This window comes from Ruditapes philippinarum, unplaced genomic scaffold (assembly GCF_026571515.1).
Source record: "Ruditapes philippinarum isolate M1 unplaced genomic scaffold, ASM2657151v2 ctg804_1_1_1_1, whole genome shotgun sequence".
Classification (NCBI taxonomy): Eukaryota; Metazoa; Mollusca; class Bivalvia; order Venerida; family Veneridae; genus Ruditapes; species Ruditapes philippinarum.
Genome location: NW_026858929.1, coordinates 88456 through 101510, shown reverse-complemented (window position 1 = coordinate 101510; position 13055 = coordinate 88456). Strand labels below are relative to the sequence as shown.

At 32.3% G+C, this 13055-nt stretch overlaps 2 protein-coding genes across 13 annotated transcripts in view; one reads left to right on the top strand and one right to left on the bottom strand.

The window, feature by feature from the left end:
* LOC132754700 (acetyl-CoA carboxylase-like) overlaps window positions 1-13055 on the top strand; it is a 78119-nt gene that overhangs the window by 3586 nt on the left and 61478 nt on the right. For 3 of the 6 annotated variants that reach the window (XM_060745365.1, XM_060745373.1, XM_060745371.1), the window contains exons 2-3: window positions 9339-9585; window positions 10776-10793. In XM_060745365.1, the coding sequence (XP_060601348.1) occupies window positions 9339-9585; window positions 10776-10793 (265 nt within the window). Of the gene's footprint in view, window positions 1-2343; window positions 2501-8530; window positions 8636-9338; window positions 9586-10775; window positions 10794-13055 lie in introns of those variants that run through there. The other 3 variants (XM_060745367.1, XM_060745368.1, XM_060745366.1) reach the window with 3 other exon arrangements.
* LOC132754703 (spermatogenesis-associated serine-rich protein 1-like) overlaps window positions 1-13055 on the bottom strand; it is a 46082-nt gene that overhangs the window by 32289 nt on the left and 738 nt on the right. For 6 of the 7 annotated variants that reach the window (XM_060745375.1, XM_060745379.1, XM_060745378.1 and 3 more), the window contains exon 1: window positions 2058-2218. The exons of the other annotated variant lie outside the window; for it this stretch is intronic. In XM_060745375.1, the coding sequence (XP_060601358.1) occupies window positions 2058-2100 (43 nt within the window). In that variant the 5' untranslated portion in view covers window positions 2101-2218. Of the gene's footprint in view, window positions 1-2057; window positions 2219-13055 lie in introns of those variants that run through there. 7 annotated transcript variants of the gene reach the window in all.

The following is a 13055-nucleotide window of genomic DNA, read 5'->3' as shown; positions in this document are numbered from 1 at the left end:
ATAGTTACATACAAAATTGAAATAATTTGCAAATCACTTAAATATCTACCTGCATAATAAATAAAAATAAATAATAAACAATCATACAATTTTAAGTATTAAAATAATACGGCTCGGGTGATATATTTAATCTTGGCAGGAAATATATCCACATATATCACTACAAACCCAAATAACAGTTTTAACTTTTACAGTCAAATCGGCCCCAAGTCAGATCGGCCCCAAGTCAAATCGGCCCCAAAATAGTCAAATCGGCCTCAAGTGAAATCGGTCTCAAGTCAGATCGGCCCCATTTTTTTAATTTTCTTTATTCATTTTTCATTTTCTTTTTTTCTAAATTCTGCATGCATATTGATAAAATTCTGATGATAAAAAAACAACAATTGTGTGGATGGGAATACCAAATGAGAAATCATGGATTACAAAGAAAAAAAGAACAAAACATATAATGATCAAATTTATTGTCTGAGTATAACGTTTGACATGTATCTTCAATGTACTATAAACATATGAAACATGATAAATGTAACTGTATGAGGCTATTGAGGTTTTTCACACGTGTAACTAATAAACAGCTAATTTAAACATTACCGTTAATTGCATCACGCATTCGTTAATCCAGTAGCATTGCATCTCTATTTATTTTTTATCAATAAACTATAATTTAAATTAAAAACTACTCTTTTAAAAAGTTGAATTTAGAAATAAAATAAAATTTTATTTTTTACTTATTTTGCTATGGCAATTAATTCACCATTATTTTTAAGTATTTATAGTTGTTAGTCATGATGATATATTTTCACATAAAACGGCAATATTTGTACTCCTGATAAGTTTGTCAATTAAAGTAACTCATAGGTATTACACTTTTTATGTTGCCATCTGTCACAACTTCACAAGCATCACAAGTGACTGCCTCCTGCCGTTTCCGCACAACACTTCCACAGTCTATACAATTATCAGTCATTTTCAATAACCAACACTTTTCACAATTTATTAATTTAATAAAGTTATTAAAAAGAACAAATAACAATTTTTTACAATCAAGTCCATCAACGTAAATAATCTCCAAAATTAAAGGAAAATAATCAATGCACAAAAGATCACTGATCGAGTAACTAACAGTAAATAGTAAAATACACTTTTGATTGTTGCTAAAAAATCAACCTTTTTTTACATATACCTGATTAAATTCACTTCACACAAAATTGTATGTTAAAAAGGCCGAATTCAATGCATGATCATTTGAGACAATGACTGAATTGATTAAAGACACGTAGAAATATAGAAATCAATCAACAATCATAGCATCAAAAATGTTTCAATTTTGTAATGAATTTTTTAAATGGTGCATTTAAGTTAAAGCGCAATTTTCAGTTAATAACCTTGAAATGTTCAGTTAATTATAACCTTATTTTAACCAAAATAGGATGTTTCACAAAAATAACTTTAGGGCCGATTCGACTAGTTTTGAGGCCGATTAGACTAGTTTTGGGGCCGATTTGACTAGTTTTGGGGCCGATTTGACTTTTTAAAAATTGTTGTGTGGCCAATTTGACTAACTTTGAGGCCGATTTGACTAATTTTGGGGCCGATTTGACTTGGGGCCGATATGACTTGGGGCCAATTTGATTAGTTTGCAAATAACATATAACGTGTTTCCTAACAGTGAAATATGCATTACATTGGGACAAATCCATTATAATAAGGTAAAGGTTTCATCATTCCAATCAGAAATTTGACACTAATTTAAATTTATAGATCTATCAATAAAAAAATGAGTCAGACTTGATGAAATATAAGTACGTTCTGAACTAGTGTAGATTTTGGAAAGAAAGATGTCTGAGTTGATGGTGATCCCATAGATGAAAGACCCTGCTTTTGAAGAAGTCTCAAGATTACAAAAAAATGAATAGCCTATTCAAAATGAAATACAAACATCTGAACATGCATGTCCAGCATCATCAAGAAAACTGATTTTAAACTCTGTATTCATACAGTGTATGTTAGCCATCACCAAGATCACGGCACATAAAATTATGTCCATAAAGACGAACCTTGTTTCCCTGGTTTTCCTATTTCTGTTGTCACATGCAGCATCTTTGCATATACCCATCTAATTAATAAAAGAAAGTTACAACTTCCTGTTTTTTTTCTTTTTTAGCGTGCTTGGTAACACTGTAGACTGCGTTTAAAAGTTCCTACATTACCGATAGCATATCATATCATAAATTCGGAGCAGTCTAGCAGGTGCTTTAGACGGTCCGCTTTAGACTGGCATAAAGATTTAGTACGTAAACAAATCTCTGTCACTCAGAAGCTTACAAAGAATAGAACAAAATTAGTATTGACTGTTATACTAATTAAGTGAGTCCAGTCCAGATTTTATGTTTATCACGCCACCGTCGTACGACGCCGAAATGTCATGCGTGTTTTAAAGCGAAATACAAGTAACAGGAGTGTGCATCTCTAGTTAACCGCAAGTTCTTAAATTGGACAGGTAATTTTTTACTAATTGCAACATATCTTTTAATTTTTCATAGTTTATTTTATGAAAGTTAATACAAAATGTACGTAATGTAATGGGTTTTCGTGACAAATTATTTATTAGTTTATCATTATTTTATCTTCTTATAGGCACTTATTTTCTCACGTCAATATCAAACATACATACCTTTGTTCATGACATTGTTGAACTTGCCTTCCTATATTTAAATGTTGTTCTGTTACGCTTAAAATTCACCGGGTGAAACATTATCATCAGAGCCCAGAATCGACCTACAGGTTAGTCCTAATTATAAGACCTATACGTAACCTATTTCATATTTATCATTCATTAATCTGATATTTTACATTTTTCATTTTCCATGTTACGTTAGGTCTTAACAGATCTTTGCAAAATCGTGTAACAAAAAAATTGACATTAGACATAGATTTAGATCTAATGCATTTAAACAATTAAAACAGCGTGTATTTACATTAATTTTGACCTATTTATGAACAAAACTAAAAAATAAATACCTTTTAACAAAATAATTAAACTGTCACCAGGGCCAAAAAACCCTTCTTTAAAGACGCCGAATATCGGCTACTTCCCCAACCAAACTAGCCTCTTTTTTTCCCCAATTTGGTCCTAAAAATTCCCCAATCGCTTGAAAATCCCCTGCAGAATTAAGAACTGAATTTACAGAAAAAAGGAAAATATTCAAGATTTCTTCGATTTTTCTTCCGAACAGCGTTGAAAACATGAAATCCCCATATGTAAAAATAAACCGTGACCTATTAATATCCGCTTAGAGGGGTGTGAACATTGATCGTATAGAATTTCATTGACTCGCTAGGCATGACGCAATATACTGTATTATACCCTAGAGGGGTATGCATAATAGTTGTTAACATTTCATTGTCTCGCGAAACATGACGCTGTACTTTTTCAAAAGCTAAAAATAGATGACCTTAGCTCTAGTAAAAAACCGAAAATCTATCTTTAGATGTAAAAAGATATTTACGGTTATTTTACCGCTACATAGGTAAGTTATTGTACGAAGTTTAACTAATAATTTCGAGTACTTAAATCGTTTTCATTACTGTAACTAAATTTTTACAACATATATGTTTTTGTATACCGGCGCTTTACGGCAAAGTTCAAAATGTCGCATAACTGGACACATTACACAAAAAAATTCAATTGTCCGATTCCAAAAATTCCAAAAATATCACGGCTTTTTTTCAAAAGAAAAACGTAAGTGAATCAAGTAAAGTATCAGATACACCTTCAGATACCAATAGATCTAAAGTCATTGAGATAGAGAAGTGTACTTCTTCAACCACTGTTGATCACAGACACTAGGGGTTTGGAGCTCAAAATAGATGTTGAAATATGATTTTTTTTTCAAAACGGCTTATATTAAGTTTTTTTTATATATATGATCAGTACATGTGCTGGGATAGACAAATATGCATTTTATTTGGATTTTAAAGGCGTTTTGAGCTCCAAACCCCAAGTGTCTGTGCTGTTGATGATGTTGTCATTGTTGATAAAACGGAGTCCGAGAGATCAGAGAACGCTCTGGTGGATGAGTTTAAATCAAGAAAGAATAGGGAAATGTTATTATAAAGCAAGAATCAATGAATAAAATTGTTTTTTTTTAGTTATAAGAGAGTCTATGTTGTTTAATTATTTTTCCATATTAATGTTATATATCCCTTTCTTGACGATTATGAAACAGCCCAATTTTCCCCCAAATATGCGAAAATCGCGCTTATTTTCCCCAAGTAAAAGGCTAAGGCCCCTTCCCCAAAAAAGGTGTTTTGGCCCTGGTCACATCCGAAAAGTCATGATTAAATCCTCTCATTTTACAGCCAATATACAAATGGCCGCCATACGGTGCGCGAAATCTGATTGGCTAATTCAATTGCAAGGGTTTAAATGAGTCCAGAAGTTTTTAACGGAATATTTTTTCAGCGAAATAATTGCCCATGCACTGTCAGTGTGTTCAGCTAATTCAAATGCAAGCGTTTAAATGAGTCCAGATGTTTCTAACGGAATATTTTTTCAACGAAATAATTGCCCATGCACCGTCAGTGTGTTCGAATATATTTTTCCGTTCAAAAAATTGGAATCAATCTGTAAAACGCTTTACTTAACCAGTATGGCCGATGAGCGAAATAGATTGATAGCATGTAGTACATGCTGAAACCAAGGCCCGGAAAAAGCTAGCTATACTCCGGAAACTGGCAGGCACCAACTGGGGAGCAAATGAGGAAATACTAAAGACAGTATACCAAGGCATAATTAGGCCCCATCTAGAATATGGATCCTCAGCTTGGATAACTATGTCAAAGACAGACTAGAATGTGCTCGACAAGGTCCAAAACCAATTATTACGTGTAAAAACAGGAGCAATAGAATCCACTCCAATCAAGGCTATGAAGAACCTTACCACAATGCCACCACTCAGTCATAGAAGAGATGCCAAAACACTTGTACAAGCCAGCAAATATGAGTTCCTGCCAGAACACCGAATGACACAAAAGTTACAAGGGCTGACAAAGAATCGTCTGCGCAGAGATAGCTTTGTACACGAGGCCAAGAAACTGACTAGAACTTATGCTGAAAAACTTGGTCCATCTATTATACCACTTGATAAATCGGACCTGCCAACCCTATGGATTCAAGAACTGTCCAACACCCATATTAATATGACTGTGCCACTACTCCATTCAAGTACCAAAGATGATGTCACCAAAAAAGCACTCACACTCGCAATGATAGCTGATGAGTACCCCCAAGAGTCATGGACTCATATCTATACAGATGGCTCAGCTACAGCAGCTATAAAAGATTGGGGAGCTGGCATCTACATCCAACATACCAATGGTAGAAGGGACAGAAAGCTAGGATCGGAAGGTGATCAGCCCATGAACCACATCAGCTACAAGGAGAAGACAACAACAATCAAAGCAGCAATGAGGTGCCAGTCAAACAAGGATGACTACCACTACCTGGACAGGAAGGAGCAAGTAACTATCTTTAGGCTCCGCACAGGTCATAACAGGCTGAACGCACATATGTACAAAATAAAACTAGCTGCCTCTCCCAAGTGCTCCTGTGGACGTGACAACCAAACAGCTGAACATCTCCTACAACAATGTCCTCTCCTGGAACAACAGAGAAGAGCGGTGTGGCCAGTGGAGACCGGGATACAAACGAAACTACACGGCGCAATGGAGGAACTGCAGAAGACTGCAACCTTCATCGATGTGGGCGGCCTGAGATTGTAGCGCTGAATGAGAAGAAGAAGAAGATGACTTCTTTAAAATGCGCGATCGGCAAAATATATGCGCAAATCGCGTGGCCTAGATGCAACACTGATTTTTCTTAATTTGTTTTTATACAGTCAATTATTTTTGTTTTTACACAGTTAATTAAAATAAGTTATAATCCCATATACTGACATACTGTTTGTTTATATATCTTGAATTTTGTAGCAAGTTTTAACTGCTGGAAGTTTGTTATCTAAAGCTAATAATTTGAAGATTTTGACTCACCATCATAGTATTACAGTACTTGCATTTTTGTTTTATCTGATCACAGATCAGGAAATACAATGCAGACATTCAATATCTGGAACAGCGCTTCCCGACAATCCTAACAACAAAAAGTAGTTTTCAAAACAGCTTAAAACTAGCAATGTGAAAGGAAGAGATATTTTTATTGTGTTACAAGCATCCAACAAATTGTAACACATTCAAAAATTCAAAAGAATCTTTGGCTTATAGAATTGTCAATAAATACACAATTACAAATTACGTGGCTGAATATCATTTTGATCAAGGAAAATTGCTCAGCTATTTCCGTAAAGCTTCAGATTATTGTGATCTAGAATTAAATGCCACCTAAATGGTGGTGAACATTTGTTTTTTACACTTTCAGAAAAATAAAGTAAGGATGTTTTTTATAACTTCCCTGTGGTCCAGGGGTAACACATTGACTATGCATCAATATGATAGCTTAGTTGCCATTATAGGAATGCAGATGATTTTACAAATTTATTAATGAGTGAAATACATGTCCATTGGTTTTTCTCACTTAATTGGAAAGAGGCCTTAGCCTCTTGATTTTGGGAAAAAATTTCACTAGAATTGCTAATTTGGGGAGTACAAAGGCTGGTGAAGTTCAGATTTTTGGGAAAACTGCATGATTTTAAAGAAAATTCCGTTTGGGAAGAGGGCCTTTTATAGGGCTATGTTATAAAAGATGAAAAATCACTGCTGACATACAATTGTTTTTTTTTAATCATTTTCATTGTCAAAATATCTTTGGGAATTTTTTTTTTATAATTCACCAGCCATACCATAAAGAATCTAGTGCTATATAGTGACCAATTTCATTTACCAATCACTCATCGCCACTTTAGTACACCAGAATAAACTTGCATCAATTATCTTATAACCTATGAAATGTATGTATTATCATCTTTCTGATGACATATAATTAACTATATTCCCTTAAAGAAAAAAGAGTGATGTTTATTTGAATCACATGACTGTAGGAAGACTACTTGGTCCAGTGTATTGAAACTATAGTTTACTTGCTGTGATTCAATTCTCATTTTTACAGATGTTGATGAATAATTAGCAGATTTAAAATTTAAAAAAAAAATATCTCTTTTAAAAATCAAGAAAAAGTATTGCATTTGATTTTACGTGTTGCTGTGAACAAATTAAGAAAAAAAGAATAAAAAAAATATTTAAAAGCTTAAAGATTAGGGCGATGTAAATTATTATTGGTAATGAAAAAAATGTAAACACTTCTGTTCTGTAAAACAAGATGGCGGAAATCAACCAACTTAAAGGGCCAATGAATCTCGCGCATTGTGGGTCTAGACAGGAAAAAGCTATTTAAAAGCTTCTTATCCCTCTGTATTATGTCTCTGATGAAATGTAACAATATATTTTCAGTATCACTGACCTTGACAACTGTAACGAATAATAAGTCTGTACCAAATATGGAAAACATTTGTCAATAGATAAAGGCTGTGTAAGCATCTACAGCGTTTTTTTCCTCTACTTTGGGAATAGTGCCGGTACCAGACTGATTGGGAAAAAATGCGTTATTTTGACTTAAATTGGGAATTTTTTTAATGCATTTTTTCAGCTACAAATAAGATTAGTCATCATGAATAAAGATAGCTAACAGCTTCTACTGTCCAGATAGAACTATTGAGTGGTGATTTATATGAATATGTTGGATTTAAATGATTTTAGAAAAATCACTTGGCGTTGTGGGCATTTTGAACAGCCATTTTGGGAATTTAAAAATTGGAAATTGGGAATTTTAATGTCTATTTCTATTGGGAATAGTACCGTTTTAGGGTAGTAGTAATATAAAGAAAAAAAACACTGATCTATTTAGCAATCTATTTTAAGCACTAATGACCTTGCCCATATGACCTCTAACTAAAGCCAAAGTTAAAGAAAACAACATAAAAGGTATCTATCCATCAAATACGAAAGCCACTAGTCAGTAAATCAAGGCTGTATAGCAAAAGTGTTTGTATTTTAAGCACTTAATTGTGACCATGACATTGATTGTCTGACCACCAAAAAGTAGACCATTCAAGTTATTTTCATACCAAAGACATCATTCTAAGAGCATTTAGTCAGTGTTTTGGTATTAAAGCCTTACTAGTTAAGGGGTAGTCCTTTGCTAGATCTTAACAGAAAAATAAAACACCTTAAAAGTACTGATCAAGTTTGCAAAAAAAGAAAAGATTTTTATGCTTTTTTGGTACATGTAGTTAGTGTAACTGACAAGATTAACTTTAAAAATCATCAGATTCTCTCAATTAATTTGCACAGTGGTCATTGTAAAAGCATGTTATATAATCAAAATTAATTTTTGAGTCTTAAAAAAACTTTAAAAATAAGTTACCATGATTTAACCTACTTTATTAAACTCATAAACTGATAGGAAAAATCTTACACTAAATCTAGGGTTGTTATATAACTGATAGTGGTATTGTAAGGTCAATGTCAGGTCATGATATTGTTGTGATATTTTGTAGCATACCCAAAGTCTCAATTTGTAAAAACTTCAAAATATACATACAGTAGGAATTAACATATGAAGGTATGGTCATAAAATAACTAGATTTAATTATTTTTTGTTGGAAAACTTTCTATGTTTCTTTCTTGTTTAAAGGTTCTTTGGATTAAGGTGTTAACTTAGAGTTAGACTTCGGATTGAGTTGTTTTGACATATAATGTAGATTGAGTGACAAGGGTTACTTCAAATATCTGACATCTTAGCTTTTGGCATGAGGGTGTCTTATTTCAAAGAGGAATTTTAAAACAATGCTTAAAACTTTCTACTTTAATTTAACTAAATATAAAAATGCATTTCATCACATATAACTATTTCAAAGAGGAATTTTGTAACTTTCAATTTGGAGGATTTCTCGTTTTAACCCTTTACCTGCTGAATTTTTTAAATGGATTGACCAGCTGTCATAATAGGGACTGTCCATTATCAATTTTGTGGTCATCATGATGAAACTTTAATGTAGGTAGTTAACATTGTAGAGCCTGGTCAGACTGCACAAAATCTGCAAGCTGGCCTGGCTCTTACAGTGGTGGCAAAGGTTAATCACTGTTGGTTCCAGCTAACAGGTCATGGGTTAAAACCTTTTTTACTCAAATTATGAAAGTTTGAAACATGTTTGTGAAATGATAAATATAAGTCATGTACTTTATATTTAAGTAAATGTTTGTGACAGCCGTTTGTCATGCATCAAATCATATTTTGGTATTTTTATTTATTCATTATTTTACAGATTTTCTTGACGAAATGTCGGGTAAGAAAGACGTAAAGTTTGTACTTGGTGATGATGATTCTATCTCAGAGGAAGGTGAATACAAGAAGGGGAGTTCCAGCTCCCTGGGGAAGACCCCTGCAGCCAGTGCTGCTATCCCTGTACCGAGTAAGACCACACCCATCTCAATAAATGTAACATCACCCACCAGAAATGTCCAGCTACAACCAGGAGCAGAGTTATCTATGAGCCCAAGAACAATGTTAAGGTAAATGAAACTTTTAAGTCACTCTGTTAGTTTAAAAGTAGTAGCAATTTCATTTTTTAAAAAAAGCACCACTTATTAGCTTTGATGGTTGAATTCTGAAACATCTGATAGTAAGATGGTTTGAAACTTAGTACATGACTTGTATGTCAATAAATTTTGTATGAACTTTAAAATGCCTTATGTAAAGGGAGATAATAAAATACTTTTGTAAAGGGAGATAATGTAAAATTTATATTTATGAAGGCACATAATTGATTAAAGAAGAACATTAAATTTTGTGTCTTGTAAAATTTAATGAAGAGATTATTGCAAGCTTGAATGCTTCTAAAAGTAAAAATAAAGTTATTTGTTGTCAATAGAAATTAAATGGATGAAAAAAAAATTGATGCTTTTTCCAGCCAAGTTATTTCAAATCTTGAAATACATTATGAATTATAATATTAGTTTGCACTTTTCATTCTTTTATGTATTTAAGCTTCACCAAAATACATGCACATATTTTTTTCTTTCCTTTCCTCAATATAATATAATACTTCTTGTTAAACAGATTATGTTACTGTTTGGGATTTTTTTCTCCCTATTTCTTCAACTAGATCCAAACTTTATATTTATAATATGACATATTGGACAGCTTTACAGATGAATGCTTATGGTACATTAAATATTTGTGAGCTAATGAATCAATGTTACAAACCTTTATCAGCCTTTTAGAGGCTGGAGCTTAAATTTTGTATATGTATTTCATGTACCAATTACTGCTTCTTGTGCGAAATTTGCATGTTGCCCAATAATCCATACATGTCTGCAATATACTTATTTTGACTTTATCTGAAAACATATACATCTGTTAATATATTATATTTTTTTTATTTATTTATTTATTTTTTGGTGTGAGAAATTTTTAAATGTAAAAAAAAAATTGGCAGTTTGATGTGGTTGCAAAATACATGTTTATATATTATGATATTAGTTTTATTGTTTCAGTTATATATGTACATGTACATGGGTCAAATCCTAAAATTTGACATAAAGAATTAATGAAGTTACAAATTAAGAGTTCAAGAAAAATTATACAAATAATGAAGACTCAAAATTTTTATAAAATGCAGATTTAGCTATAATGGATTTTACTTGCTCTTAAAAAGTATTAAATTTTGTCTGAAAACATTTTTCATTTGCTTTCCTCAAAGGAATATATCTGGACACAGGTGAGTTATGGCCCTTGTTTATTTGTAGGTCAGAGTTGTGTATGATTATATTATGATGCTAAGCAGATTGTGTTTGTTTCAAGTAAAATAGCTTTTTCATTTACTGTTTGCTGCTTTTTTTACAAGCTTGATAAGGCATGGCTATAGTGTATTGTCATTATGTGTAATTTAATTTGAAATAAACAAAATGTTGTTTTTTTGTGTTTTTTGTTGGGTCACACTATATTTTATTGTGAATACTTTCTTAATACATTCACCAATTTAAGGTTTTCAAAGTTTTAAATATTTGATGAAAAAGTCGATGGCAAAATTTTGTTTGGATGCACGTCTAAAGGTACACTCAGGTTAATTGCTCAATTACACCAATCAACTTTCATGGGGTTTAGGTTGTTTTGTAGGTTTAATGCTAGTATCACAGTTTATAAAAACATTGTTGAAATTTTTGTTACATGATTTCAGCTGAAGAATATTAAATGGATAAGGGAATCAAATTGGCTTCATGATTTAAATTATGATAATAATAATATCACTTTGAAATAAACTTATATTATAGACTATAGATATAAATGCAACAGTCAAATGTATCCCAAGCTCCCCCCCACCCCCTGCCCAAACTCCAATGATAAGAGGGGAATTTGACTTTTTTCATCATCAGAATCTTGTTAATTGTCATAGTCAAATGGTAGAATACCCATTAAATTTCAACAAACAATGTGTTTGACATAATTCTATTGATTTGGTGCAAAAATTAAAGCTCTATGTCCACCCTGCTCAGTGCAAGACAAACAGACTTAGGTAAATTGGACTCTTTTGTTTCGCCCACTGTTCCTGGCACTGCCACAGGGTGTTAGGGTTGCTGGTAACAATTGACTGATGCTTAAGTATATACAGTAGAGAAATGACATTTAAATCAGAGCACTAAAGATGACCTTGACAGATAACAAAGAGAGGCTATATCAGCGAAAATGATAGCTTGAAATGCATTTTTTATTGAACAGAAATATTTTCTTCATTTTTTTTTCAATCTCTTTCTTTTGAGTTTAAGAGATACATCTTGGATATTAAAAAAGGTTGTTTTTAGTATTGGAATTCTTATGTTTATTTTACTTATTTCTACTGATGCATATCATTTTTTAGCTTTGTTTGTGTGAAAATAATTTTTGCAAAGTCTGCCATTGATGTTGTCAATGCTATTGAGTTTTACATTTTATTTCCTGTACACCGGACAATTAAAGTCAAACTTGTTAAGAAGATACATAACTATTACTTTGCATAAAAAATAGTATATTTAATACTTATTTTTGGCAACATATTGAAAAAGTGGAAACCTTAGAAGACACCCAACACAGTAAAATTGAAAATGTTGCAGACTCGGTCTAATTTTGATTAAACTTGTTCATGGACTATAGTGATAAAAACATTCAACTGTCCATGTCTCCCAGTATCAACTTAAACAGAGTTCAACATTTTGATAGATATGGTGTAATTATCAAATTTTAAAACATCAGAATGATACAAGTTAAATGTTGATGCTGCACATCACAGATGCCGCCAAATGATGTGAACAGTCAATCAGCATTGAAAATTGTTCTCTGTTACACTTGAATATCCGAAGCACAAATCAATTTTTTCTCCATGTTATTGGTATGTGCTTGTTGTTTAATAATTAAGTTGCATATTTTTGTGAAAAAGTAGAACCTAATCCTAAATTCACAAAATAATCCCAGGTCTGAAATTCTTAAATGTTTGTCTGTTGCGACAAAGATTGAAACGTCTTGTCGAATCAAAATAAATTGGATAACAAATAAAATTGAAATGATTGGTATACTTAAAAGAAATTCAAGACAATAATGTCGAATGATTTTGAAGACAAACTGTTCTGCAGTGATCTCTCCTTACAGGCCGTAGCGTAACCGGTTTGTTGTACAGTGAGAACTGCCTCTGATAGTGGTTTAGGCTTGTAGGCTTGTAATTTAATGATTTGACAAGTGATATTGATCAAAGTTGTCCTTCTACCCCATCAATGAAGACTAAATGCTAGCATATGGAGCATAATATCAAATTTAATATGACAATTTAAGGCGGAGCCAAACTTCAACAGAGGCGAAGCAAATGAAGTAAGTGACACTGCCTCAGTTATCACCTCTCTTTAGAACGATCGACAATAGACTAGCTGACATTGGCACAATATTTATTATGTAGATAAAATTAGATAATGATAAAAAGAATATGATATTCAAACATGGCACTATCACTTCAGTT